Source organism: Tamandua tetradactyla, chromosome 7, assembly GCF_023851605.1.
Source record: "Tamandua tetradactyla isolate mTamTet1 chromosome 7, mTamTet1.pri, whole genome shotgun sequence".
Lineage (NCBI taxonomy): Eukaryota > Metazoa > Chordata > Mammalia > Pilosa > Myrmecophagidae > Tamandua > Tamandua tetradactyla.
The window spans coordinates 105,133,642-105,161,052 of record NC_135333.1 but is presented as its reverse complement, the minus strand read 5'-3'; the positions used below and the strand labels follow the sequence as shown (position 1 = coordinate 105,161,052).

The window sequence follows — 27,411 nt, the reverse complement described above, 5'->3', positions numbered from 1 at the left end:
CCTAGCCTGTTGTAATCAGCAACAGATGAGGTTCAGGTACCATTGGCTCATGTCCACAGCAACAAAACTAGGTCCTTCACCTGGCCAAGATGACAACTGAATCTAACTACCACACTGTCTGATATTGATTCCTGCACAGGTTGCTTCTGCTGCCCTTTCCAAAGCCATCAGTTAGGGACTGAAATATGTACTCTAGAAAAACATGTTCTTAATCTTAATCTACCCTCCTATGGGTGTGAACTGTTGTGAACAGGACCTTTTGAAGATGTTATTTTTAATTAAGGTGTTGCTAACTGAATCAGTTTGGGCTTTAATCTGGATTACTAGAGTCCTTTATAAGCAAAATGAAATTCAGACAAAGAGAGAGGAAGTCACAGGAAGAGCAAGAAGCTGGAAGTCAGTGGAACCCAGAAGAGAAGGGAGAAGTGCTGCAAGTACAATGCCATGTGAGAGAAAAGCCAAGGATCAAGGATCTCTGGCAACCAGTTCCAGAACACCACAGTCATCAGGGACAAAAGCATCATACTGCTGGCATCTCAACTTTGGATTTCTCCTAGCCAAATTTTGGATTTTTCAAAACTGTGAGCTGATAAATTTCCATTGTTTAAGCCAACCTTCTATACGGTTTTGTTCTAGCAGCTGAGAAACTAATACACCATCCATTTCTATAGATTCCTCTGTAATGGATCCTTCTTACCAATATCTGAACATGTTTGTTCTAGTTTGCTAGCTGCCAGAATGCAATATACCAGAAATGGAATGGCTTTTAAAAGGGGGAATTTAATGAGTTGCTAGTTTACAGTTCTAAGGCTGAGAAAATGTCCCAATTAAAACAAGTCTGTAAAAATGCCCAATCAAAGGCATCCAGGGAAAGATACCTTGGTTCAAGAAGGCCAGTGAAGTTCAGGGTCCCTCTCTCAAGTGAGAAGGCACACGGTGAACATAGTCAGGGCTTCTCTCTTGGCTGGAAGGGCACATGGCAAGTATGGTGTCATCTGCTAGCTTTCTCTCTTGGCTTCCGGTTTCATGAAGCTTCTTCTTCATCTCCAAAGGTCAGGAGGCATTTTCCTTCTTCATCTCCAAAGGTCGCTGGCTGGTGGACTCTCTGCTTCGTAGTGTTGCTCTCTCTGAATCTCTCATTCTCCAAAATATTTCCTCTTTTATAGGACTCCAATAAACCAGTCAAGACCCATCCAAATGGGTGGAGACATGTCATCCCCTAATCCAGTTTAACAACCACTCTTGACTAAATCACATTATCCAGGGAGATGATCTCATTACAGTTTCAAACATACAGTATTGAATAGAGATTATTCTACCTTTATGAAATGGGATTTATATTAAAACATGGCTTTTCTTAGGGGGCATGCTTCCTTTCGAACCAGCACAATGTTCAAGCCCCTCTCTATGACCAAGGAAATCATCCCTAGTTCCCATATTCTCCTCCAGTTTTAACTTTCTTATCTTCCTCCCCTTCATAGTCAAACCCTAGGAAGAAGAGGTCAGTATTTTCTTTTTTTCCTGTTCATTCCATAATCTACTCTAATCTGTCTGGAATTCCCAATACTCCCTAGAAATAGCTCTAACTAGTGAAACCAGTGACCTCAGTGACTTTTTAGTAGTCATCTAACTCTGTGGTTCTCGAATGGGGGCCACTTTGTTCCCCAGAGGGTTTTGGAAATGTCTGGAGACATTTGGTATTCACAACTGGGGAAAGAGGTGCTATTGGCATCTAGTGGGTAGAGAGACCAGGGGTACCGTTAACCACCCTATAATACACAGGGCAGCCCTCCGCTAGTTATGTGCCCAAATGTCAGCAGTGCTAAAGTTGTGAGATTCTGAAATTACTTGATCCCTATACAACCTCTGAAGCTACTCACCTCTTCATTTGCTTCTTGACCTCTGTTCTGCCACTCTCCTGTTTTTCCTCCTTTCTCTAAGGTCATCTCCTTTTGCAGCCATCTACTGAACCTTAAGTCACTGCCCTGACTCCATGGAAAACTAATTCCTGGCTCCATGTTACTTCTTCAATATATTACTCCTGTCATAATTCTTGGGGATTTCCATATCCATATTTGTGAGCCTCTGATTACCCAACCTTGCAGCTCTACCCTGCCTTAGCCCCTCGTTCCAGTATTCACATCCCAGACCTTGTCTTTACCAGCAACTATAACTCCTTCCTCAATTATAAATATCAGACTTTACAACTACCACCTCCTATTTTTTCAAGTTCAGTCTCACCAATACTTCAACTTCAAAAACTATCTGATTGCCATTAGGATTCCACTGATTGTATCACTTTAGCCTCCTCATGTGGAAGACCCATCGCTCTCTTACAAATACTCTGTAATGCCCTTACTTTTGTCTTGCTGTACTCTATCTATCTGGAGAAATCCTGAAGTTAATTAAACTCTCTGCTCCTTCATACCTGCTTCCCAAAGTTGAACTTGGATGGGGAAAGCCCAAACCCATCATGACCAGTAACTTCAAGCAGACTTTTAGTGCTGTCAGGCAACCATATTATACTTCCCCAGTACATAACTATCTCACTCTTTTAGATGACTCTCTCGTGCCTTCTCCTCTCTTTTCCTTCCTCACTCTTAGCTAATGCCTTGCTTCCCTGATAAGAAGCAACCCAGACAAAACTTCAGCAAGCTCCCACTATTAAATCTACCACCCTAATTCCACCTGTGCTCCAATACTCTGGCATCCCTCCTACTTCTAAGAATGAACATCCCTACATGCATGGCCAACCTCCCATGTATGGAACAGATTCCACCCCCTTCTTGTCCTCTCAAGGACATCATTTCAGAAATTCTTCCCTCTCACTCCTACATCATCAGATCCTCTCTCCTTACAAGGCTGTTCCCACCACTTTACAAACAGTAAACCCTACCATAATATTCAGTTATTTACTTTTTCATAAGTAAATAAATAGCCAAAAAAAAAATTCTCTCTTCAACCTAATTCCCCTTCCAGATACTATCCCCTTTCTCTGTATTCTTGTTCAGCAAAAAATCTTTGAAAGTATTATCTGAATTCCGTGCATCCAATTCCTCTTCTCCCATTCTGCCCTCAATCCTCTCTACCACTCAACTGAGACTTTTCTTAGCAAGGTCTCCTTAATATTGCTAAATCCATTTCTCCATCTTCATCAGTAGCATTTGGTCCCTCCTACCTACTCTATACCCTTTCTTCACTTGGCTTCCAAGACTCCCTTGGTTTTCCTCCTACCTCACAGGCTCTTCCTCCTCAGTCTCCTCTGCTAATTCTTCCTCACCTCCCTGACCTGTAAGCATAGGCACCTGCAAATCTTAGTCCCAGATCTGCTCTTTACTGTATGGATACTCCCTTGCTTCTCTTGTTCAGTCCCATGGCTTTAAACACTATGTATGTGCTGACAACTCCCAGATCTCTAGCTGTAACTCTCTCTTTAAATCTTTAACTCCAGACTCATACATTCAACTGCATATCAACATCTCTACTCTGATGTTTCAAAATTTACAAATCTAATATTAAGTTTTTATTTTTCTCTGCACACCCTCCACCCAAACTGCTCCTTCCATGGTCTTTCAGGCAAAAAAACTTGGAGTCATTCTTTAATATTCTTTCTCTTACACCTAACATCTGATCCACCAACAAATCCTATTTATTCCACTTTCAAAATATGTCCAGAATTTGAGTATACCTCACGACTATTATACCTAATGCTCAGGACCATGGCACCATCATCTCTTACTTAAATTCCTGAATAAGTTTAATAGCTCTCCCTGTGTGCTGGTTTGAGGCTGTTATGTGCCCCAGAAAAGCCATGTTCTTTAATCTTAATCCACACTTGTGGGGCAGATCTATTGTTTAGGGCAGAGGTTTTGGTTAGACTGTCTATTTCCATGGAGATGTGACCCACCAAATTGTGGGTAAGACCTTTTGATTAGGTGGTTTCCATGGAGATGTGTCTCTACCCATTCAAAGTAGGCCTTAATCCACTTACTAAACTCCTTTAAGAGGGAACCATGATGGAAAAAGCTCAGAGCTGACACACACATAGACATTTGGAGGTCCATGGAGAAAGAAACCATTCCCGGGGAAGCTGTTTGAAACAAGAAGCAGGGGAAAGAAAGCTAGCGGGTATACCATGTCCTTTCCAGCTGACAGAGAAACTCCGAACATCAATGACCCTCTCTTGAATCAAGGCATCTCTTTCTCTGGATGCTTAAGTTTGGACATTTGTACAGCCTTGGAATTGTAAATTTTTAATAAATCCCCTTTAAAAAACCAACCCATTTCTGGTATATTGCATTATCCAGCAGCATTAACAAACTAAAATACTCTGTTTCGACCACTACTCTCCCCTCCCTCTGCAGTCTCATCTTAATATAGCCAAAGTGATTCTGTTTAAAAGTAGGTCAGTTCACATTACTGTGCTCAAATCCTTTCAGTTTATCTTATAAAGGCTTAACCCCCAATGACTTCCCAACTCAGAGAAAAAGTAAAGCCTGAGAAGTTTTCTGCTGACTGACTGCCCACTACCTACTATTCTCCTTCATCCTTCATTCTACTCTAACCACACTGTCCTCCTTGCACTTGCTCAAACATACTATTTGCTCTCCTACCTCAAGACCTTTGTTCATGCTATTCCTTCTGCCTGGAATGCTCTTTCTCCAGATTTCCAAATAATTTATTCCATTACCCTTTTCAGATGTTTTCACCTGTCAACTTCTTAATGAGATATGCCCTGAATACTCTATTAAAACTGAAACCCCCCCAACTTCACCCCCAATCCTTATCTTCTTTTTCTCTAAAGGATTTATCATCATCTGACATACTATGTATTTTATTTATTTTTTGTTTTATATCTCCCTCTCTAAAATGTAAGCTCTACAAATGTACAGATACTTCTTTTATTTGTTCACTATAGTCCCTAAAACAGTAAACATCGAATAAATATTTATTGAATGAATATTAAGTCCTCCTTGGAATCACATAGTTTTATCTACTTAAAGATAATAAAATTTGAATTTGAGGGAATCAAGAGTATTTTCTGTAGAGCAGTATCTTCTCTCAAAAAGGGAGCCAGTTATAGAAAATCTCTAATGTAGATAATTACTCTTCAGAGATTCTCCTTTCTTCATAACAATGAGTGCTAAATGGAGGGGGACATATATCTGCTCCACTTTAATATTTATCTTCCTGAGTCTATTTTCCTAGTTTAGTCTTTCTAAATCCTGTGGTTTCTCATCATCTTCCCTGGTTTATCCTATTATAATCCAAATACTTTCTTTTTTTTACTTTTGCATGGGTAGGTACTGGGAATCAAATCCAGGTCTCCAGCATGGCAGGTGGCATGGCAGGCAAGAACTCTGCCACTGAGCCACCATCTCATTGCCCAATCCAAATACTCTTTTCCCAGGTCAAACTCTCTCCTAATATTTACTCTAAATCGGTAGAAACGGATACACAGAAAAACATCACCAGTTGGCAAGAGATAAGAGATGGTAAGAATTTTCCTGCCTTTAAAAAGTAAGGTCAGTTATATGTAAACCTGGAGTTCTGGAAAGGCCTGAAAAGCAGCTATTATTACTAGTGAAACTCACATCATAAAATGTAAGTTCTTTGGCTTCCTCTTTTCTCCCATTATGTGCTTTTATGTTGACAACAACCTTGCTTCCATCCAGGGCAACATCTCCCGGCTAACTGCAAGCAGATTCCCAGCTGCTAGACTAGAGCCCTTCCCCACGCCCTGCCCCTGACCATGTGCACTTGGGGGTCAGTGCCAGCAGAGGCAGGGTTTCTACAAAGAAACCTGACCACTTCTCAACCCACTATCCCCACACGGACCACTCAAGCCCCTGTTATTTTTTTTTCACTCCTTGAGACTTGGAATTAATCTGGGGTTCACTGGGCCAGCAATAACTGCCAAGCCCTGACTGACCCCTCAGATCTCCTTTCCTTTTACCCAAACCAGGGACTGGGAGCGAAAGCTTGGGGTGCCCTACACCTGCATTCAACTATGTTGCACAACAAGCTTTATCAGCTCCATCACCTTGTGGATGACCCCCCATCCTCGCTTTGACCAGTTACTCTGCCTAATTCTACAGCCTCCACTTCTAAATCAGCTCAGCCAGGCTATCTTGGGTCTCTGCTACTCAAATCCCGGCCTTCATCTGGCCAATCCCCTTCCCAGGCCTGATATCTCATCAGGCTTCAGGGTCCAGGCCCCAGAAGGATGGTCACAACTCAGTGGTTCCCAAGCACCTGGCCAAACGCCCATTCCTTGGACTCATTCCCCTTGACTTAACTGCTTTGAATGGTAGGTCTTACAATTAAATTATAGTTTATCAGTACAATGGAACTGATAATATTAGAGAAAATGATAGAGAAGAAAAACAACAGGGAAAAATGTTAATGAAAAAATGTTAAGTTAATAAACAGGCTACAAAAGAGGACATGCAGTTTGACTTTCATTGTGTTTAAATCAAAATCTGGACTGGGATTGAGATGGTTTCCCACCACAGTAGGACCACTAAATTACTCTCTCTGAGGCCAGCATTTAGCCAGGCCCCTTTCACACTGACCCCCACCCACACCTCACCTCACAGTGGGTGTCTAGTCTCAACATGTCAGCTCATGTACTTTATGTCCACGTGTTGCCAAGAACCCATGTACTTTATGTCCACGTCTCTGCTTGTCCCTTTAACATTGCAGCATAGCTCAGCTAAACTCACTTGCCTAGTGTGTACAGAAGAGTGGGAGGTGGAGAAGAGTAATGCTGGCAAGTAGGTCACAGATTGTCAACGGCCAAACTCTGCAGCAAGTTAGTAGAGGAGAAACCAGTGTGGACCCTGCATAAGAACAAGGGGGGCTGCTGTCTCCAAGCCACAAAGGAAGTTCATAATAACATTTACCTGCCCATTATTTACACAGACATTACCTAACTAGTCACATTACAGATATCTAGCTGTGAAGGTGAACTTCAATTTGCTATCATGCCTGTGACCAAGGCTATTCAACAAGCAGTGCATGCAAGGCGTAGTTTCAAATGAAAGAAAAGGAGAAATTCTGTAGGAAACAAACTAATAACAAGCACTTTTTTTCTTCCCGTTGGCCTAACTATATAAATACACTCTGTTGTATAAAAACACTAGGCTCTTGATCCTTCTAAAATCTTAACTATTTGAGGATAAGCCCTCAGTAAGCAGGGTCTATGCCTTGCTTTATTTTAGTTCAATTCTGCAAACCGCAGCTGGAATTCCACAAGGCCAGATGGAAAAAATAATAAAATGCCAATTTTCTTCCTGCTCCTTTTATTCTCCTTAGTCTTCTTTCTGTTGTCAATTTTGCTTAGCTTTTGGTTTCTTTCTCCCCCAGGTTTTACTGCCATCCTCTGATTCTGCATTAAGAAACTTGGTTTAAATCAACTTACCGGATTGTGTCCTGGCATTTGCCTAGTCCACTTGGCCATGCAACTAAAGCTGTCCGTTGACACGGATGCTGTGAACGTCTGCTACAAAAACGGCTCCTCTTAAATATAATGCCTGATTCCCTCGAGTGCCCCGTTCTCCAGGCACCTTTTCTACATCTCGTGTTTGTTTACCACGGAGACAGCCGTTGGAGTAATAATATGTTTACTATGGAACCAAGAGCACACCGGCTGTAGTGATGCTGAGTACGAAATACAAGCAGCTATTTACATGCAACACAGAGAGTAAGGGGCATGAGATGTGCAAAAATCCATAAGGCACAAGAAAATCACAGATTCCTTTCTAAATATGGTATGAACACACATTAAGAGACAGATAATAGCCAGAGCATAGAAATCTGATGTCAGCTACACATAAAGGCAAACTCACTAACAACTTACAGTCTTCCAATTCTACCTAAGTAGTCTGAAAAAGTACTATAGATATTCTTAAGGCATACAGATAAAATAGAATTTAAAAATGGATATCTCCACATCTTGAGTGACCTTAGATTTTTTAAAAATTTTATTTTACTGTGGTAAAGTATTTTACCATGCCACTGTAACCATCTTTAAGTGTACCATTCAGTAGCATAACTACATCTACAGCTGTGCTTTCGTCACCACCATCCATTACCAAACTTCTTCGTTACTCTAAACATTCATCTATTCACACAGAAACTTCCCATTCTCCCCTTCCCCAGCACCTGGAGATCCTAATCTACTTTACTAAGAATGTGCTTATTCTCAATATTTCATATTATTGAAATAATAATATGAAACAAGTATCATATAAGACTTGTCCTTTCAGATTAATTTTAAAAACAGGTCTGTCAGTAGGGTAAAAGATTATCCTGTGATTCTTGAGCGTTGACCCTGGTCATTCTAGCTTAGACGAGTCAATCTTCACACCATGAAAATGGAATATGGTGGTTAAGAAGTTAACACTGGTACAAAGCTTCTATTTGGGGTGATGGAAAAGTCTTGGTAAAGGAGGATAACAGTAGCATAATATTATAAATATATTTATCACCACTGAATCGAATATCTTTAAGTGGTAAAATGACAAATTCTAGGTTGCATATATGTTATCAGAATTTAAAAACCCATAGAACTCACAACACAACAAGTGAACTCTAATGTATATTATGAACTTCATATATAATTATAAAAATACTATTTCATTAATTGTAACAAAGGTACCATATAACGCAAAATGTTTATAATAGGAAAACCTTTGTGTATGTTGGGGGTTGGAGGGAGAGATGGCAACTCTTTACTTCCTACATGTTGTTTTCTGTAAACTTACAACTGTTCTGATAAATTGAAAAATATATTTAAAAAGAAGAAATTAATGCTGAAGTCGAAGGAAGATTACCAGTGTATCAGCTCTGCCTGTGGCAAAGGACACTGCTAAGGCATGCCAATCTCAAACATCATAATATACTACAATCTGTTCTTGAGAAAACTTTTATTTTCACATAAGGAATTGGTGTGTACTGTATATGCGTTTACCAAGCACACCAACACCTTAATGTGCACAGCTCTTTTTAGATAGATTTGTGGTAAGAAAGAGTTTCAACAAAAAGCAGTTTAATAAATAACAAAAAAGGGGAAGGCTCCATGGATTTGCATTAATATCATACTCAAATGTGAACTACCTGTGTCAGTTCCACTTTGGGGCTCTTACTGCAGAAGTTAGAAATACGACAAAACTGCTCTACTTTGAAATGCAAGAATATTGGTGAGCATTCACAATTTTCCTTCACTGAAAATCTCATTGAATATAATATGGAAGTCATTGAATACTATGTCTTTCTATTACATCCAAGTGATTTTCACAGTAGGCAATCTGCTAGTACACCACAGGCATCTCCGCACTTTGAAATAAAATGGCATTGTGGATACAGTTTTATGTGAGCTTCCTTTTAAGCCCAGAGTACTGCCTAGTTTCTTTACTCCTGGTTGAGCTAAGAGGGCAATCCATAAAGAGTGAATGAGAACAGGAAAAGTCCATAATGAATTCTTTTTCTGGCTTTATCAATAATACAGTTGTGCTCTTCCAATTACAGAAGTGGCAATTGTATATCACACTTTGAAAGTAAACCAAAAAAGATTTTTGCATTGCTAAAGTGGTAGACAAGCCATTTGCAGCAGGGGACAAAAATCAGTACGTCTAGATGGATCCTGGGATATTTTTCTTATGCATGTGCAGTAATATGGTACACAGGGTCAGAGAAACATTTCCTTCCAATACCCCTCTCCAAATGAGACTAATAGAAAATCTAATAGGAAGGACATTTTGCACAAGGCATCCTATGCGCTTAATTTTCTTAAACAAGGCATTAATAAAAGCACAGTAGCATCTAATAAGATTTTTAATTCCTTAAGGGTAGGAACCATGGCTAATCTTTAATGAGTCTAATTAAGCAGGAGCATTTAGTTCCCCTCTTGGTAGGAACAACCAGCAGAATATTCCTAGCCCTACAAGATGTTCATACAAGCTGTATCACTGCAGGCTCCAGAAGGAAATGGGAATTGGTCTGTGTCCACCACTATCGACTAGCACTGGCCAATGTACCTATATACGCACACTGAAAACAACTTTTTGAGGTTATTATCACCAGAAACTGATAGCAATGGCATCAATAAAGGAAGAGGGAGTTTTGGAAATGATCTATTTTACTGCAGAATGCGTTCCCATTTGCTATGACACAGTGGTACGAAGGAGCCTTCAGAGCATGATGCTGGGATGCCGCAGTTCAGTAATACATTTCTTGGGGACACTGGGGCTTTGAACAAAGTCACTGCCAGGCCTAACAGCCACTGATGGCAAGAATTTTTAAAAAGCTTTTTCCCCCATTTTAGGAAAAACCTCTAAGCAATACATTTCAAGATAGAGTAGCAGTACTCACAAACTCTGGTGTTCGGAAATCTGGCTGACTCTCCAATGATCCAGAATTGGGGACAAATGTCCGTCCAAGGTTCTCCAGCACTAAAATAAATAAATAAAGCATGAATTTTCACTGGCTCACATACTTTTTTGCTTTTAAATCAGCAGCACTGAGTTATCAACTAAACTTAGCATTTGTGACACATTTAAAGGTTTATATTATTTAACACTTTCAGCATTGGGAACACTCAAAATTTTCAGCGGCTGTTTCCCCTGTTGGACAATACCATGGTTGAAGGCTATGAGGTCTTCAGATAATTCGGAGCTAGATCTACCATGGAAAATCATTTGGCTTCTACACAGAAGGACACAGGAACTAAATGTTATAAAACGCTCACTAAGGAATGCCATTGCTGATGCTCTTGGCTCACTGCATCTCAAGGAACTGATACGGAGTCATTTCAGGGTAACAATTTGCTGTTTTAAAATCTGTTAGACAAATAGTAGGGAAACAGCATTTAAAATAAATTAGGTAGATGGAAATACTAGTGGTCAATGAGAGGGAGGGGTAAGGGGTATGATATGCATGAGGTTTTTCTTTTTTCTTTTTATTTCTTTTTCTGGAGTGATGCAAACGTCCTAAAAATAATCATGGTGATGAATCCACAACGATGTGATGATATTGTGAGCCACTGATTATACACCAAGTATGAAATGCTCATATGTTAAGAATGGTTGTGTTTGTATGTTGTTGCTTTTTAACTTTTTTTTATTGTTTAACATATACTGTATATTGTTTTAGCAATAAAAATACTTTTAAAAAATCTGTTAGAAAAGAACAGTCTGGCAGAAGTATAATGTGAGGCGTATATACATAATTTTGAATTTCCTAGTAGGAACGTTAAAAAGAAAAACAGGCGAATTCACATTTAATAATCTATTTCTATGATCCACTATATTCAAAATATTGTTTGAACATGGACTCAAAGTAAAGGTCAACGATACGTTTTACTTCTCTTTTTCTACTACATCTTAGAAATCCAGTGTGTAGTCACACTCATAGCATGTCTCAATTCTGATAGCCACATTTCAAAAGCTCAGTAGTGGGCGGTGCAATCGTGGCTCAGTTGCAGAGTTCTCGCCTGCCATACTAGAGACCTGGGTTCACTTCTCAGTACCTGCCCATGCAAAAAATAAAAATAAAAAAACTCAGTAGCCACATGTGTCTAGGTTACTATATTGGAAAATGCAATGGTCCAGGAATAGTACCAAACCCAGACTGTGAGTAGATCTATAAGATATTGGTCTTATCTTGTCAACAAGTTACTGACAAATGAAATAGACAGTTCTACGCTAAAAGATCCTGAGAGAAAAATGGCGGAGTAGGATGGGCTGAGTTCACCCCTGCTCCGTGGAACTCGAGAACTGACAAAAGAGTGACCGGGACAGCAGTTCTCAGGTGTAAGTGACCTGAAAAGGTCTTCTACACTATATAGGGAGTTTCTGCATGAAAAGGCTAAGGAACTGGGACAGAGAGAATGGGGTGAGTATGCTTGGTTGTAATCCCACAGGGGATAAGAGGCTGTACCCAGGGAGTAGCTGTCCCTGTAGCTGGCTTGAGAGAACTGCCCTGTCTGCTGCACAACCCGGAGTTCCCTTGGGAAACCCAAAAGTCAGCAAACTTGCTTTCCCTGCTCATACAGACCACCCAGCTAGTACACAGAGCCTACCACTCTTCTTTCCATGCAGAGGCCCAGAACCTCAGCAGTGTGTGGACAGGGAGGCAGGGATGGGGAAGCAAGGAACACCATGTACCCTGTGTCCCACACTACGCCTGGTGTCCCACCCCTGGGCTGTGCCCCACATCCTCATATGCTGCACCCCACCCCCGCCCCGCAGCCCCACTCCATACCCTGACCCCTACCCCATACAAACCCATGCCACCATGCACCACACCCCCACATGGGCAGGTAAAATGCCCAGTCCCACACCCAAGGCCATTCTAAGCAGGAGCCTGGGGGCCACCAGACCCATCAGGCCCACAGGTGGAATCTCCACTGAGGTGTACACTGCCACCCCCCAGCCCTAGGGCTGGCAGCTTTCAGTGTGCACCAGGGCCACGCTGGAATTGCACCAGGTGTCCATTCGGCTCAGCTGGCTGTTGCAGTCAGGAAGAGGGGAGTCTGAGGGGAAGAGGAGGCCCAAGAGCACCATCTGTTGGGAAGAAAGAGAAAGGGCAGTCTGGCAAACTGCCTTCAGTCTAGCTTTAAACATATCCTCAAGTGGAGTTCCATCCTCTGATGAGATATGTACCTTGGTCTGGGGAATTACTGACAAACCAAGTGTAAAAGGAGACTTTCGATGCAAATCCAAGTAAATGCAAGCCTTAGATGACTGAGGTTTCAGAATAACCCTATCAAGAAATCAAACATCTCAAAGCAAACAGAAAATTACAAAGCATATGAAGCAGCAAGCACATATGACCCAGCCAAATGACCACCTTAAACTGCTGCAGGAGACACCAAATTTGGAAGAACTAATCAAAGATGTTCATACAAATCTAAATAAATTCAGTGGGTTCGTTAGTGATGCAAAGGATATCAAGAAGACACTAGAGGAGCATAAGGAAGAATTTGAAAGATAAATAGAAAAATAGAAGATCTCACAGAGATGAAAGATACCACAGGCAAAATTAAAATATAGACTACAGAAACGAACAGCAGATTTGAAAAAGAAGAAGAAAGAATCAGGAATTAGAGAACAGGACAGCTGAATGTGAATGTACAAAAAAACAAATGGCAAAAAAGATGAAAAATTGGAATTGTATCTCAGGGAAATAATGGACAGTATGAAGTACACAAATATAAGAATCATCAGGGTCCCAGAAGGAGAATAGAAAAGCAAAGGACTAGGAAGATTAGTTAAGGAGATAATGGGAGAAAACTTCCAACCCTCATAAAAAACATAAATTTGAAAACCAAGGAAGCCCAACAAACGCCAAATAGAATAAATCCAAATAGGCCTATTCCAAGACATAGACTAATCAGTCTGTCAAATGATGAAGAGAAGCAGGAAATCTTTAAAGTAGCAAGAAAAAAATGCTTACTTCATGCAAAGGAAACCACATAAGACTGAGTTTGAACTACTCAACAAGCACCATGGAGGGAGAAGGCAGTGGTATGATATATTTAAAAACCTGAAAGACCTCCAGCTAAGAATTCTTTATCCAATTAATCTGTCCTTCAAAAGTGAGGGAGAGATTAAGAAATATGATCCATCAATATGTTGTTTACAAGAGACTCATGTTAGACCCCAAAATACAAATAGGTTGAAAGTTAAAGAAGAAAAAAGATGTTCATTCGAGCTACAACCAAAAGAAAGCAGGTATAGCTACACTAATATCAGATAAAATAGTCTTTAAATGTAAAGACACCATAAAAGACAAAAAAGGACAATGCATATTAATAAAAGGGACAATTCACGAAGAAAAAATAACAATCATAAATGTTTATGCTTCTAACCAAGCAGCGCCAAAGCACATGAGTCAAACATTGAAAAAAACTGAAGGGAGTGATAGATGTATAGTAGGAGACTTCAATACACCACTCTCTTCTATAGATAAAACAACCAGACAAAGGACCAACAAGAAAATAGAGAACTTAAACAATGTGGATAAATGAATTAGACCTAACAGACATTTATACATCATTACACCCCAAAACACCAGGATATACAGTCCTCTCTAATGCCCATGGAACATGTTACAAGATAGTTCATATGCACAAAATAGGTCTTTATAAATTTTAAAAGACTGAAATTATTTAAAGTATTGTCTGTGATCACAATGTAATAATGCTGGAAATCAATAAGTGCCAAAGAATCAGAACTTCCACAAATATATGGAGATTAAATAACACACTCTTAAACAATCAGTGATTCAAAAAAGAAATTGCTAGGGAATTTGGTAAATATCTGAAGATGAATGAAAATGATAATTCAACATATCAGAACTTATGGGATACTGCAAAGGCAATGCTGAGAGGGAAATTTATTGCCCTAAATGCCCATATTTAAAAAGAAGAGCAAAAATCAAGGACCTAACTGCTCACCTCGAAGAACTAGAGAAAGAAAAGCAAACGAATCCCAATGGAAATAGAAGAGAAATAATGAAAATTAAAGCAGAAATGAATGAATTAAGAAACAGACAAAAACAATAGAAGGAATCAATAAAACCAAAAGTTGGTTCTTTGAGAAAATCAATAAAAGAGATGGACCCTAGCTGGGTTGACAAAGAAAAAAAAAAGAGAGAGGATGCAAATAAAGTCAGAAATGAGAAGTGGGGGTGGGGGGTAGGGGGGTTACCACCATGGACCCTGTTAAAAAAAATGTCATGAAACGATACTATACACCAACAAACTAGACAATTACATGAACTGAACAAATTTCTGGAAAAACACAAAAAAAGCAAAACTGACTAGAGAAGAAACAGATCTCAACAAAATTTACAAGTAAAGAGATTCAATCACTCATCAAAAAATCTTCCTACCATGAAAAGCCCAGGGCTAGATGGCTTCACAGGGGAATTTTATCAAATATTCTAAAAAGAATTAACACCAATCCTGCTCAAACTCTTCAAAAAATTGAGAAAAAAGGAACACAAGCCGACTCATTTTATGAAGCTAACATGACTCTAATACCAAAATCAGATAAAGAAGCTACAAGCAAGGAAAACTACAGGCCAATCTCCCTGATGAATGTAGATGCAAAATTTCTCAACAAAATACTAGCAAATCAAATGCAACAGCACAATAAAAGAATTACACACCACGATCAAGTGGGTTTATATCAGGAACACAAGGGTGGTTCAATACAAGAAAATCAATCAGTGTAAGGCAGTACATTAATAAATCGAAAGGAAAAAAATCACATGATCATCATGATTGATGCTGAAAAAGCATCCTTTCTTCATATGAACACTTCAAAAGGTATGAATCGAAGGAAACTTCCTCAATTAAAGCACATATATGAAAAACTCATAGCCAGCATCATACTCAGCAGTGAGAGAGCGAAAGCCTTCCTCTTAAGATAAGGAACAAGACAAGGATGCCCTCTGACACCATTTGTATTCTACATTGTACTGGAAGTTATAGCTAGAGCATCAGGAAGGAAAAAGGAATAAAAGGCATCCAAACTGGAAAGGAAGAAGTAAAATTTTCCTTAATTGCAGATGACATGACACTATATTTGGAAAACCCTGAGAAATCTACAACAAAGCTTCTTGAGCTAATAAACAAATTCAGCAAAGTGATGGGATACAGTATTAACGGACAAAAATCACTAATGATTCTATATACAAGCAATGACATAACTGAGGAGACAATTAAGGAAAAATTTCCATTCAAAATAGCAACTAAAAGAATGAAATATCTAGGAATAAGCTTAACCAGGGTTAAGTAAAGGACCTGTACACAGAAGACTACAAAACACTGCTAAAAGAAATCAAAGCACTAAATAGGTGGAAAGACATTCCTTGGTCATGGATAGGATGGTTAAATGTCATTAAGATGTAGTTAAGTCTACCTAAACTCATCTACAGATTCAATGCAATACCAATCAAAATTCCAACAACCTACTTTAGAAGACTTGAAAAGCCAGTTGTCAAATGCATGTAGAAGGGAAAGAGACCTTAAATAGAAAAAACTATCCTAAAAAAGAAAAAATGAAATGGGAGGACTAATACTTCCTGATTTCAAAGCTTGTTATAAAGCACAGTAGTCAAAACAGCATGGTACTGGCACAAAGATAGAAGTATTGACCAATGGAAGCAAATCAACAGTGTGGAAATAGACCACCAAATCTATGGTCAATTGGTCTTCGAGAAAGTCCCCAAATCCACCGAATTGGGACAGAATAGTTTTTTCAATAAATGGGCATGGGAGAACTGGATATCAATAGTCAAAAGAATAAGAGAGGAGCCTTATCTTACACCCTATAGAAAAATTACCTCAAAGTGGATCAAAGACCTAAGTATAAGAACCAGCACCATAAAACTCCTAGAAGAAAATATAGGGAAACATCTTCAAGACCTAGTAATAGGAGGTAGTTTCTTAAACTTATACCCAAAGCACAAGCAATGAAAGAAAAAAGAGATAAATGGGATCTCCTCAAAATCAAATGCTTCTGTGCCTCAAAGGACTCTGTCAAAAAAGTAAAGAGGCACCCAACTCAATGGGAGAAAAAGGTTTTACTTTGTCCAAAACTTTGGAAATCATATATTGGATAAAGGTTTCATAGCCTGTATACGTAAAGAAATCATACAACTCAATAACAAAAGAACAAACAACCCAATTATAACGGGCTAAAGATATGAACATACATTTTTCTGAAGAGCAATTACAGATGGCTAAACAGCACATAATGAAATGTCCATTTTCATTAGCTATAAGGGAAATGCAGATCAAGACTACAACGATATATCACCTTATGACTGTAAGAATGGCTGCTATTAAATGAACAGGAAACCACAAATGTTGGAAAGGATGTGGAGAAATTGGAACACTTATACACTGCTGGTGGAAATGTATAATGGTAAGCCACCATCAAAGACAGTTTGGCAGAACCTTAGAAAACTAAATATTGAGTTGCCCTATGACCTGGCAATATCACTACTCACTGTATACCCAGAAGAGCTGAAAGCAGTGACACAAACAGACATTTACACACTGATGGTTCACAGCAGCATTATTCACAATTGCCAAAAGATGGAAACAATCCAAGTGCCCATCAATAGATGAGTGGATTAACAGAATATGGTGTGTGTGTATATATATACAGAATATATATGTATATATACATATATATATATATATATATATATGTATGATGGGATATTATAGCAGTAGTAAGACAAAATGAGGCCCGAAGCATATAACAACATGGATGAACCTTGATAACATAACGCTGAGTGAAAAAAGCCAGATGCAAAAGGGTAGATACTGTATGATTTTGCTTTTATGAACTTGGTAAAGGTAAACTCAGAGGCTTATAATATAGAATGTAGGGGACCTAGAGATACATGGAAGCTAGAGATGGGTGAATGGTTAGCAAATGAGGTTGCACTTAAATGTGAGGGAATGGATAGACATGAAGGCAGTTCATTAGTGGGTCTATAAGTAATATTACTATATTGAAGGTGAATATGATTGAAAGGGGTTGTAAAGAGCCAAGTAGCCCACTGATTAATACTACAAAAATAAATAAGTTCTTCCACCAACTACTTCAAAATAATGAACCTTGTACAAAGAGTAAATCATATTGGGGCACAGGGAGAAAACTATTGCATGCTATGGTCTGTGTTGAACAAAAAGACATCAACAGTACCACAGCAATACCAGGGATAAATAACTGGGGGGTGGGGGAGGACAAGAGTTGAGGAGAGGTTTGGATTTTCTATTTGGGGAGGGTGTGTTTATCTGTTATTTTTCTCTTTGGAGCAATGAAAATTGTCTAAAGTTGAGAGTACTGATGACTGTACAACTAACTGAAAATAACATGAGACATGGATTGTTGACTTTGGACGTTCTACATGATGCCCAGTGGATGGAGGTGACTGGATGATATACTGACTGAGAAGTAGAATGGCGAGCTGTGGTGTACACATATGATGGAATATCATGCAGCTGTTGAAAGGGACCAAGTCGTGAGGCATACAAGAAGGTGAATGAAACTTGGGGACATTATGTGGTCTAGAATAAGCTAGAAATAAAAGAATAGAGATTGTATGGTATCTTCCAGAAAATACTTATAAGATTGTAAGTTCTTATAGCAGTCATATTCAGTCTGGAGCCGCAAATGTTACTTCTAGATTTTGAAATGCTGCACTATATACACATAACCTGGTTTCTACCTGGAACTTTGGGTACCTGAGTGACATCTAAGACTCAGAGTCGGAGTTCTGAGGAGTTCAAAGTCAGCATTTCTACATACACAATTGCTAAATTGAAAACGAAATTAGGCTTCAATTACAGATGAGAATGAAGCCGATCTGACTGGGACCAAGGTAAATCAGAACACAGAGTTTTAAAGGATGACAAGGTCTGTAGTTTAGAACTTCACCTGCTGTATGAGACCAAAGGAAGGTTTCATTTTGTTCAAAACCTAAATTTTCTGTAGCACATAATCAACTCAACTTGTCTGGATACCTCTTTTAGATAACCCAAACACATGGAGCCCTGAAAGGGAATGAGGACCAATTCTGTACAGCTTACTGTAATATACAGATACATCCCAGAGTATGTTGGGCAGATAATTTAAGTTTTGGCAAAGTCCCATGAATGATAAGGAAAAGAAAAATGAAACTATTAAAATTTACCCCTAGACTGTCTCAAACATTAGGGATTTCCAAGTCAACAGGCTAAACCTTGAGGCTTACTTTTATGAAACATTTTGTAGGAGAGAAGCAAAGCCTACTTATAGTTATGCCTAAGAATTACTTCCAGAAAACCTCTCTGGTTGCTCAGATTTATTCTCCCTCTTTCTAAGCCCAACTACACTCCCCCCTACTTGGAACATGAAATCCAGAGGTGAAAGTCTTCCTGGCAATGTGGGATGTGACTCCTGGAGATCAGCCTAGCCCTGGCACTTTGGGATCAACAATGGTTTTCTGACCATAAGGGAGGAAAGAAATGTAACAGAAGAAGGTATCAGTGACTAAGAAAGTTGAAGGAGTGGAGAGGCTATTCTGGAAGCTTCTGCTATATAGTGCTAATTATCATGGTTTGCGAAACCCTAACCCAAACCCTTCCTGTTAACCCTAAAGAGCTCATAGAGCTCTATCAGAGATTCTACAAAGGTTCCATGCACTAAGATTATGTTCCAGAAACCTACAACCTCCACATTGCTTCTAGGCTAGATCAATTCTGAAACCCAGAGGGGCCACCTCTCTAGAACATCAACTAGTGCCATCCCTCTATCCCATATTAATGACAGCCCTTTCCAACATGAAAAAGTTAGAAACGACAGAGCCCAAATTCCCCTAAGACTGGGAGAGGGAACAAAGGAGGAGGGGCTGTAACAGAGAAGTTAGGAATTAACAATTGAGTATAACTGCTGAATACTGATATTTTTCTCCAGTGTCTTAGAACAGTTACAAGAAAAACCCTGAAATTGTGGAACTGTAACCCATACCACACTCTGAGATCTGCTCTATAACTACTTTTTACAATATATTTAGAAATTTATTGCTTTTTTATATATACGTTATATTTCACAATAAAATGTTAAAAAAAAAAAATCATTCCAAAGCCAAGGGGGTTAAAAAAAGATTCTGAGAAAACAAAACAATCATTTGCAGTGTGTGTAGTCATGGATTGGATTCTGTTTAAATAAACCAGATAGCAAGTCATTTTTGGAAAAAATTGAAAAAAAAACCAACATCTATTGTATTAGATTATATTAAGGAATTATTTTTAATATTGGTTGGTATGACAATAGAATTCGTCTATGTAGGAAAATGGTCTTAGTTAAATAGACTTAAATAAGTATTCTTAAAAATATAAATACCCTATTTAAATAACTTTAAATAAGGATTATTAAATATTTAAATTTAAATAAAGTTCTTATCAACAAGTTCAGCTTCTTCAACAAGTAATCCACATTTAAAAAGGAGACAGTTACAGATTTAAAGAGAGTTAAGGGACCTAGCAACCATTAGCAATATGTAGTCCTGGACTGGATACTAATTTGGACACATCAGCTTTAGTGGACATATTTTTAAAGATGGAGAGATTTCAACATGGAATAAGTATAAAATATGTTCAGGAATTACATTTAATTTTATTATGTATGAGGTCATCTTGGTTTTGTCGGACATGGTTTTTGGTTGTTGTTGTTACTGTCTTTTTGCATACTAATTTTAAAAAGAAATCCATCCGAGGTTTTTGTTGAAAGAGAAAGCTGACCTCCTCTTGATCCAGAAGAATCTCCTTCAGTGGCTTAAAAGAGGAAAGCTGGGCATTTATAGGGGAAATCCATTAAAGATCTAAGTGACTGTTTTACAGAGTTGAAATAGCACAGTTAAGCCAATTCAGTATCAGTTCTTAGGTTTGGCACTACGCTGAGAAGCATCCCAATATCTGGATCAGATTTTGAGTTCAGGCAAAATCTAGGAAAAACACTACCTTAATTTCTCCACTAAACTCACATCACTGCATTTCATTCTACTAGGAGCAATGACGGCACAAATAGGTAATTCTAACTTTTTATAAAAACGTAATTTCTCAGAGGACACCCTGCGTGTGAACCAAAGCAGAGGCAGGAGGCAGATGAAGCCAGCAAAGCCTGAAAAGGTGCAACAAAGCCAAAATTCAGGAGCTTGCCTCTGAGCTCTCCAGGAGGGCGACAGCAATTACTGCACAGTCTGCTTCACTTAGAGTTGTAACCTAATAAACTGGTTATTGCAACATCACAACAACAGTTGTCCAAGATAATTACATGTCCACAGACCACCTTTAAAACTTGCTAAAATGTACTTATATACTAGGCTATGAGAGTGTGCTGTAAATTGGTGTTTGCAGCCTGGTTTACATTTGGAAGAAAAGACCTAACCTTTTTATAGTCCTAAAATAGATACTGAATAAATTATGCCTTGGTTTTGACACATTGTTTTTTGGCAAAATCAGCAAGTCAATGAAACATAAGACTGTAGATTCTGCTTTAAAGGAGTATTATAAATCCGATGGAGTGATGTGATTTTTATATCTTATCTGGATTCCTTTATGATTAGATGCCCAATTTATCTATTACGTATCTGGGGTCAACAGATGGGCCAGAGCTACTGTGGTTGATTTTTTTCCTTTTTTAAATGAAAGAGCAGGCTTAAGAAAGTATGCAATTTGCTTAAAGACAGGAGAAACAAAGATGTATTACCCAGATGTTCTATTAAAGTAAAGGCATCGATGCAGCTTGAAAAGATTTGTGAGAGAAAATAAATAAAGAACTATTTTTAGTTTTTGTTATTCTGCTGGTAATGGAAACTAATAGATTCACTGGGTAATGTCAACACAAAGGAGAAAGTGTTGTGTTTTTATATAAAAACAGAAATGGCTTTATTGAAACATCATCTAGGTAGAACAAAGCAGCAGCTGTTGCTCTCATGACCTAATATAGTACTGAGAAGCAAATGATTTATGATGCTAATATGATAATTATACTTCCAGTACCAAGGAGCTCCAGTTATGGTTTGATATCTCATTTCTGGTAATCTAACACAGCTGAAAATAATCATTTCTCAGCAAAAATAAAGCAGTCAAAATCAAGGTGACATTTTGAGGCCATTTTATTAAAATGAGAGCAGAATCAGGGGAAAACAACACTCTGAAAAAGAAAGTATGTTAATTTTCTTTCTTCATATAAATACTTTTTTATTTAGTGTAATATTTTGGAATATATTTTTAGTATTGTTAAATATGCCTCACTTTATACACCAGAATCACACTATCTTTTTTTTTTTAACTTTTTTATTAATCAAAAAAAAGAAAAGAAATTAACACAACATTTAGAAATCATTCCATTCTACAAATGCACTCAGTAATTCTTAGTATCATCACATAGATGTATGATCATCATTTCTTAGTACATTTGCATTGATTTAGGAAAAGAACTAGCAAAACAGCAGAAAAAGATATAGAATGTTAATATAGAGAAGAGAATTAAAATAATAATACTAATAATATATATATATATAAAAAGGAAAAAGAAAAAAACAAAAACAAAAGATACAAACACACAAACAAACAAACAAAAAACCATATTTCAGGTGCAGCTTCATTCAGTGTTCCAACATAGTTACGTTACACTTAGGTATTATTGTGCTGTCCATTTTTGAGTTTTTGTATCTAGTCCTGTTGCACAGTCTGTATCCCTTCAGCTCCAATTACCCATTATATTACCCTGTTTCTAACTCCTGCTGGTCTCTGTTACCAATGATATATTCCAAGCTGATTCTCGAATGTCGGTTCACATCAGTGGGACCTTACAGTATTTGTCCTTTAGTTTTGGGCTAGACTCACTCAGCATAATGTTCTCTAGGTCCATCCATGTTATTACATGCTTCATAAGTTTAGTCTGTCTTAAAGCTGCATAATATTCCATCGTAGGTATACGCCACAGTTTGTTTAGCCACTCGTCTGTTGATGAACATTTTGGCTGTTTCCATCTCTTTGCAATTGTAGATAATGCTGCTATAAACACTGGTGTGCAAATGTCCGTCTGTGTCTTTGCCCTTAAGTCCTTTGAGTAGATACCTAGCAGTGGTATTGCTGGGTCGTAATCCATTCTGCCATTCTATGTCTTTTGATTGGGAAATTCAGTCCATTAACTTTTAGTATTATTACTGTTTGGATAATATTTTCCTCTACCATTTTGGCTTTTGTATTATATATATCATATCTGATTTTCCTTCTTTCTGCACTTTACTCCATACCTCTCTCTTCTGTCTTTTCGGTTCTGACTCTAGTGCTCCCTTTAGTATTTCTTGCAGAGCTGGTCTCTTGGTCACAAATTCTCTCAGTGACTTTTTGTCTATAAATGTTTTAATTTCTCCCTCATTTTTGAAGGACAATTTTGCTGGATATAGGAGTCTTGGTTGGCAGTTTTTCTCTTTTAGTAATTTAAATATATCATCCCACTGTCTTCTAGCTTCCATGGTTTCTGCTGAGAAATCTACACATAGTCTTATTGGGTTTCCCTTGTATGTGACAGATTGTTTTTCTCTTGCTGCTTTCAAGATCCTCTCTTTCTCTTTGACCTCTGACATTCTAACTAGTAAGTGTCTTGGAGAACGCCTATTTGGGTCTATTCTCTTTGGGGTGCGCTGCACTTCTTGGATCTGCAAATTTAGGTCTTTCATAAGAGTTGGGAAATTTTCAGTGATAATTTCTTCCATTAGTTTTTCTCCTCCTTTTCCCTTCTCTTCTCCTTCTGGGACACCCACAACATGTATATTTGTGCGCTTCATATTGTCATTCAGTTCCCTGATCTCCTGCTCAAGTTTTTCCATTCTTTTCCCTATAGTTTCTGTTTCTTTTTGGAATTCAGATGTTCCATCCTCCAGTTCACTAATTGTAGCTTCTGTCTCTTTAGATCTACCATTGTAGGTATCCATTGTTTTTTCTATTTTTTCTTCTTTGTCCTTCACTCCCATAAGTTCTGTGATTTGTTTTTTCAGATTTTCTATTTCTTCTTTTTGTTCAGCCCATGTCTTCTTCATGTCCTCCCTCAATTTATTGATTTGGTTTTTGAAGAATTTTTCCATTTCTGTTCGTATATTCAGCATTAGTTGTCTCAGCTCCTGTATCTCATTTGAACTATTGGTTTGTTCCTTTGACTGGGCCATATCTTCAATTTTCCGAGCGTCATCCATTATTTTCTGCTGGTGTCTGGGCATTTGATCAGATTTCCCTGGGTGTGGGACCCAGCTGGTTGAAAGCTTTTTCTGTGAAATCTCTGGGCTCTGTTTTTCTTTTCCTGCCCAGTAGGTGGCGCTCATGGTGCTCGTCTGTCTGCACGGCAGTCGGCCCGGGAAACCGCGCATGGAGGTGGGGGTCGCTGGCCGCCGCGGCTTGGGAGAGTGCCGGTCCTAATTGCCCAGCTGGCCCGAAACGCCAAGCGTGACGGGAGGGCCCCGCTATCCAACGTTCCCAGTCAGACTGGGGAGCCACGTGCGTGGAGGGGACCCCAGTCGCCAGCCGCCCTGGCCGGGAAAACGCGCGCCCCTTGGGTATCTCACCGCAGCAGATTCTCCCTGCCCGTTCAGCTGTTCCAGAATGGGGTACGCTGTCTTTTTGGTCTCTGTCGTGACTCCGGGAGCTGTTTCGTATTGTTTCTGTTTCTTTAGTTGCTTTTCTGGAGGAGGAACTAAGACCCGTGCGTCTTACTAAGCCGCCATCTTCTCCGGAAGTCCAGAATCACACTATCTTGACTAGCACTGGATTCGTTCATTTAATTTTAGCACTTGGAATATAAAAAGTATTTGGACCTCAGAGTTATCTGTTCATAGAAAGACTGACTAAATACTAAGAAGTAGTCATTCTAATTTGATGATAAATATATTGGCCTTGACATATCAGTGGAGCTTTGTATGGATACACAATAAAAAGGCAACTGGAGGTCAGGTTCAACAAACATCCATTGCCTACTTCGGATTTTGCACAGACATTGTGCTGTTAGGTCCTGGGGATATTAAGAACCAGACTTGAGTAAAGGAATTAAAGACATGACAAATGTTTATTTCAGTATAATTATTAAAGGCCTTAATAATTAAGATTTTACATGTGTATCAAGTTTACTGTAGAGATCAAACAATTGAGGATTTAAATAAAAAGAAATCCACTAAAGATAATCTTTCCCTAAATTTAATAGCAATTAGTCATATAACAGAAATGAAAGAGAGAACATATGTTAAGCTAGTAAGATGAAATGAATAAAATCCTCGATGGTGGATATGCTGACTTAACTATTTGTCAGGACACACTTAAGGGCCCAATAAAATCCTCTGGAGGACTGGTCATTTTAATGGGTTAATAACAGCTTTGGACCTCACCAGAAATTGGGAGTTCACATTATCACTCACCTATCAATCAGAAATGGAATAACTGAAACTTCTTATTAACTTACTGATTGTGAAACAGGCGAGTAACTTTTACAGCAAAGCTGACTGAGACTTACGTAAATCTAGCAATAAAAAGAGCCCATTTTCTACAATTTTATAACTTAGACCATCTACTATTATGAGAAAACATAAAATGACCTATTAGGAAATAACACAAAAGTACCCAATGGGCAGTGCCCTAGTAATAAAGATAATCAGAATTAGGCATCTACACTATTGAACTTAGAGCACCATAATGACAGGTGGTTGGGGCCAACTGATACATTTATTGTACATATAGTGATTGGTTGCCATTAAAATTATGAGAGACATGAGGAAAGAGCACATAAAAATAGACCAGTGCCTAGTGCAAAGGGCACTGGGTGTGCACTAAGAGGACTGGGTTCCAGTCCTGGTTCTGCAACCTCTTAGCTGCATGGTCCTAGGTGATCATTTGCTCTCCATATCTGAAGGCTGATAACATCACATTCCCTGCTTATCTCACAGGTTGTGCAGAAGATATAGATGCCAATTCAAAACCATGCCATAAAAAATAAAGAACCAGATAAATACACTCAATGACATGAAGAAATGTAACTGTAAATTCACTGAGTGTGTATTTTGTACATGACATTTCTAAATGTCTGATTTTATTTAATCCTATTTTTATCCCCATTTTCAGATGAAAACTACCAGAAATGACAGAAAAGGAACCTGAATGTGTCCAATTCCAAAACTGTACATCTTTTTGAATAAACAAGCTTTCCTCCTGAGCTGCTGTGAAAAATCTGTGGGTCCTGCTGATGTTAAATTTAAGTTGATAAACAATTAAAATAGTGTGTCTTAAGAAAAAAAATCAGGAAAGTATCAGCAAATAACTATTCATTATATAACCAAAGATATAACTTCCTGATAAACAAGCAATGAAAAATACAATGTAGTAGAACTTATTGACAGAGGGGCCACAATTAGAATTTCCCCTAATTATCACCAAAATACAGTAGAAGAACTAATGGAAAAGCTCCACAAAATAAACAAACAGATGCAATATCTAGCAAGTGACTGAAAACATTCAGGTGTCAAGGATGGAGCTAAGTGATGCGAACACAAAGGTCAAGATGAAGATGGTATAGAAACTGCCCTCAGGAAGTCTACAATCTAGTAAAAGTACATCTAAAGAAATGCCACAGGAATGGCTCCTATCACCTTGGGAATAAGGATGTGTTCATATATCCGGTTTGAGCGAGATATCAAATGATCTGCCAGGCTGTGTAGTACCTGATACTCTCTTCGCTCACTTAACTTGAAGTCTCTGAAAACTGTATATCAGCACACATCTTATGTTTGACCTGAATGTCAGCACTCACAAGTAGTTTTCTAAAACTGTCTACACATTGGAGCCACTGTTTCCTATCATTCCTTGATTGTTCCAGATTTCAAGCTTGGCCTGCTCCCTCCTCACTTACAGCTCCCGACCCCCCAAACATCCTATGGTGGTCACATATGACTTCCGAGTTCCATTGTCTCTTTTTCTGGCATCAATTTGATAGGATTACTGTGTTTTCGTGATAGTTAGGGGAAATTCTACTTCCTGTACTATCAAGAGGTAGAAGCCTACAGATTATAGGCCTTTAATATGACAATGAGATTCTGAAGTGGGAACATTCGAAAAGGTCATTAATGAAAGCAAAGTTAATAGGGACACATAAAAGAGAAAGACAGAAGAATTTTTATCAAGGTCAAGATGGGTATATTTTCCCTCATAGGGCAGTGGACTGAGAGCACACAGACCTTTACATTGTCTACTCCTGTGGCTTCAAGGCTGGCCCTGAATGGCAAGCCTCAGTTTCCCCTCAATAAGATGTAGATTATAATATCTACTTCAGAAGGTCACTGTGGAGAATAAATGAATTTACACACATGTAAAAGTTACTCGGAAACTGTTAAGTACTATACAAATATTGGCTTATTATTTTTACCTCAGTCTTTAATAAGTTTTGGCATCTTTAACCTTGTTAAGGTATTGATTTTTCCGACTGACTTTTTGTCCTCTTGCATTCCCTTTCTAAAAAAATAGTAAAATGAATATAACTAAAACATAGGAAAGAATAACATTAATTTAGAAAATTTTTTTTGAATGGCCTCAATGTCCTAAGTGCTGTTGGCTACTTCTTTTCAATGCAAAGAAATGTGAATCAGGATATGTTTTGCCTCTCTTTGCTGAATCTGGGTGGATCAGTATTTTACATCAGCTTTTTATTAGCATGTGAACTCAAAGACTGTAATATTTTACATGGAAAAAATATGGCAGACTTCAAAATAATTTTGGAATACAAGTTCCAAATCCAAGGAAGTACATGGTTACCATTAGAGGTTTTTGCTTTTGCCATCTTGAGAAAAGAGCTTTCTCTC

The 27,411-nt window shown here is 38.4% G+C and overlaps 1 protein-coding gene across 2 annotated transcripts in view; it reads right to left on the bottom strand.

The window, feature by feature from the left end:
* Window positions 1-27,411, bottom strand: part of ANO6 (anoctamin 6) — a 260,323-nt gene that overhangs the window by 125,729 nt on the left and 107,183 nt on the right. For both annotated transcript variants that reach the window (XM_077170647.1, XM_077170648.1), the window contains one exon: window positions 10,375-10,454. In XM_077170647.1, coding sequence (XP_077026762.1) covers window positions 10,375-10,454 — 80 coding nt within the window. The remainder of the gene's footprint in view (window positions 1-10,374; window positions 10,455-27,411) is intronic.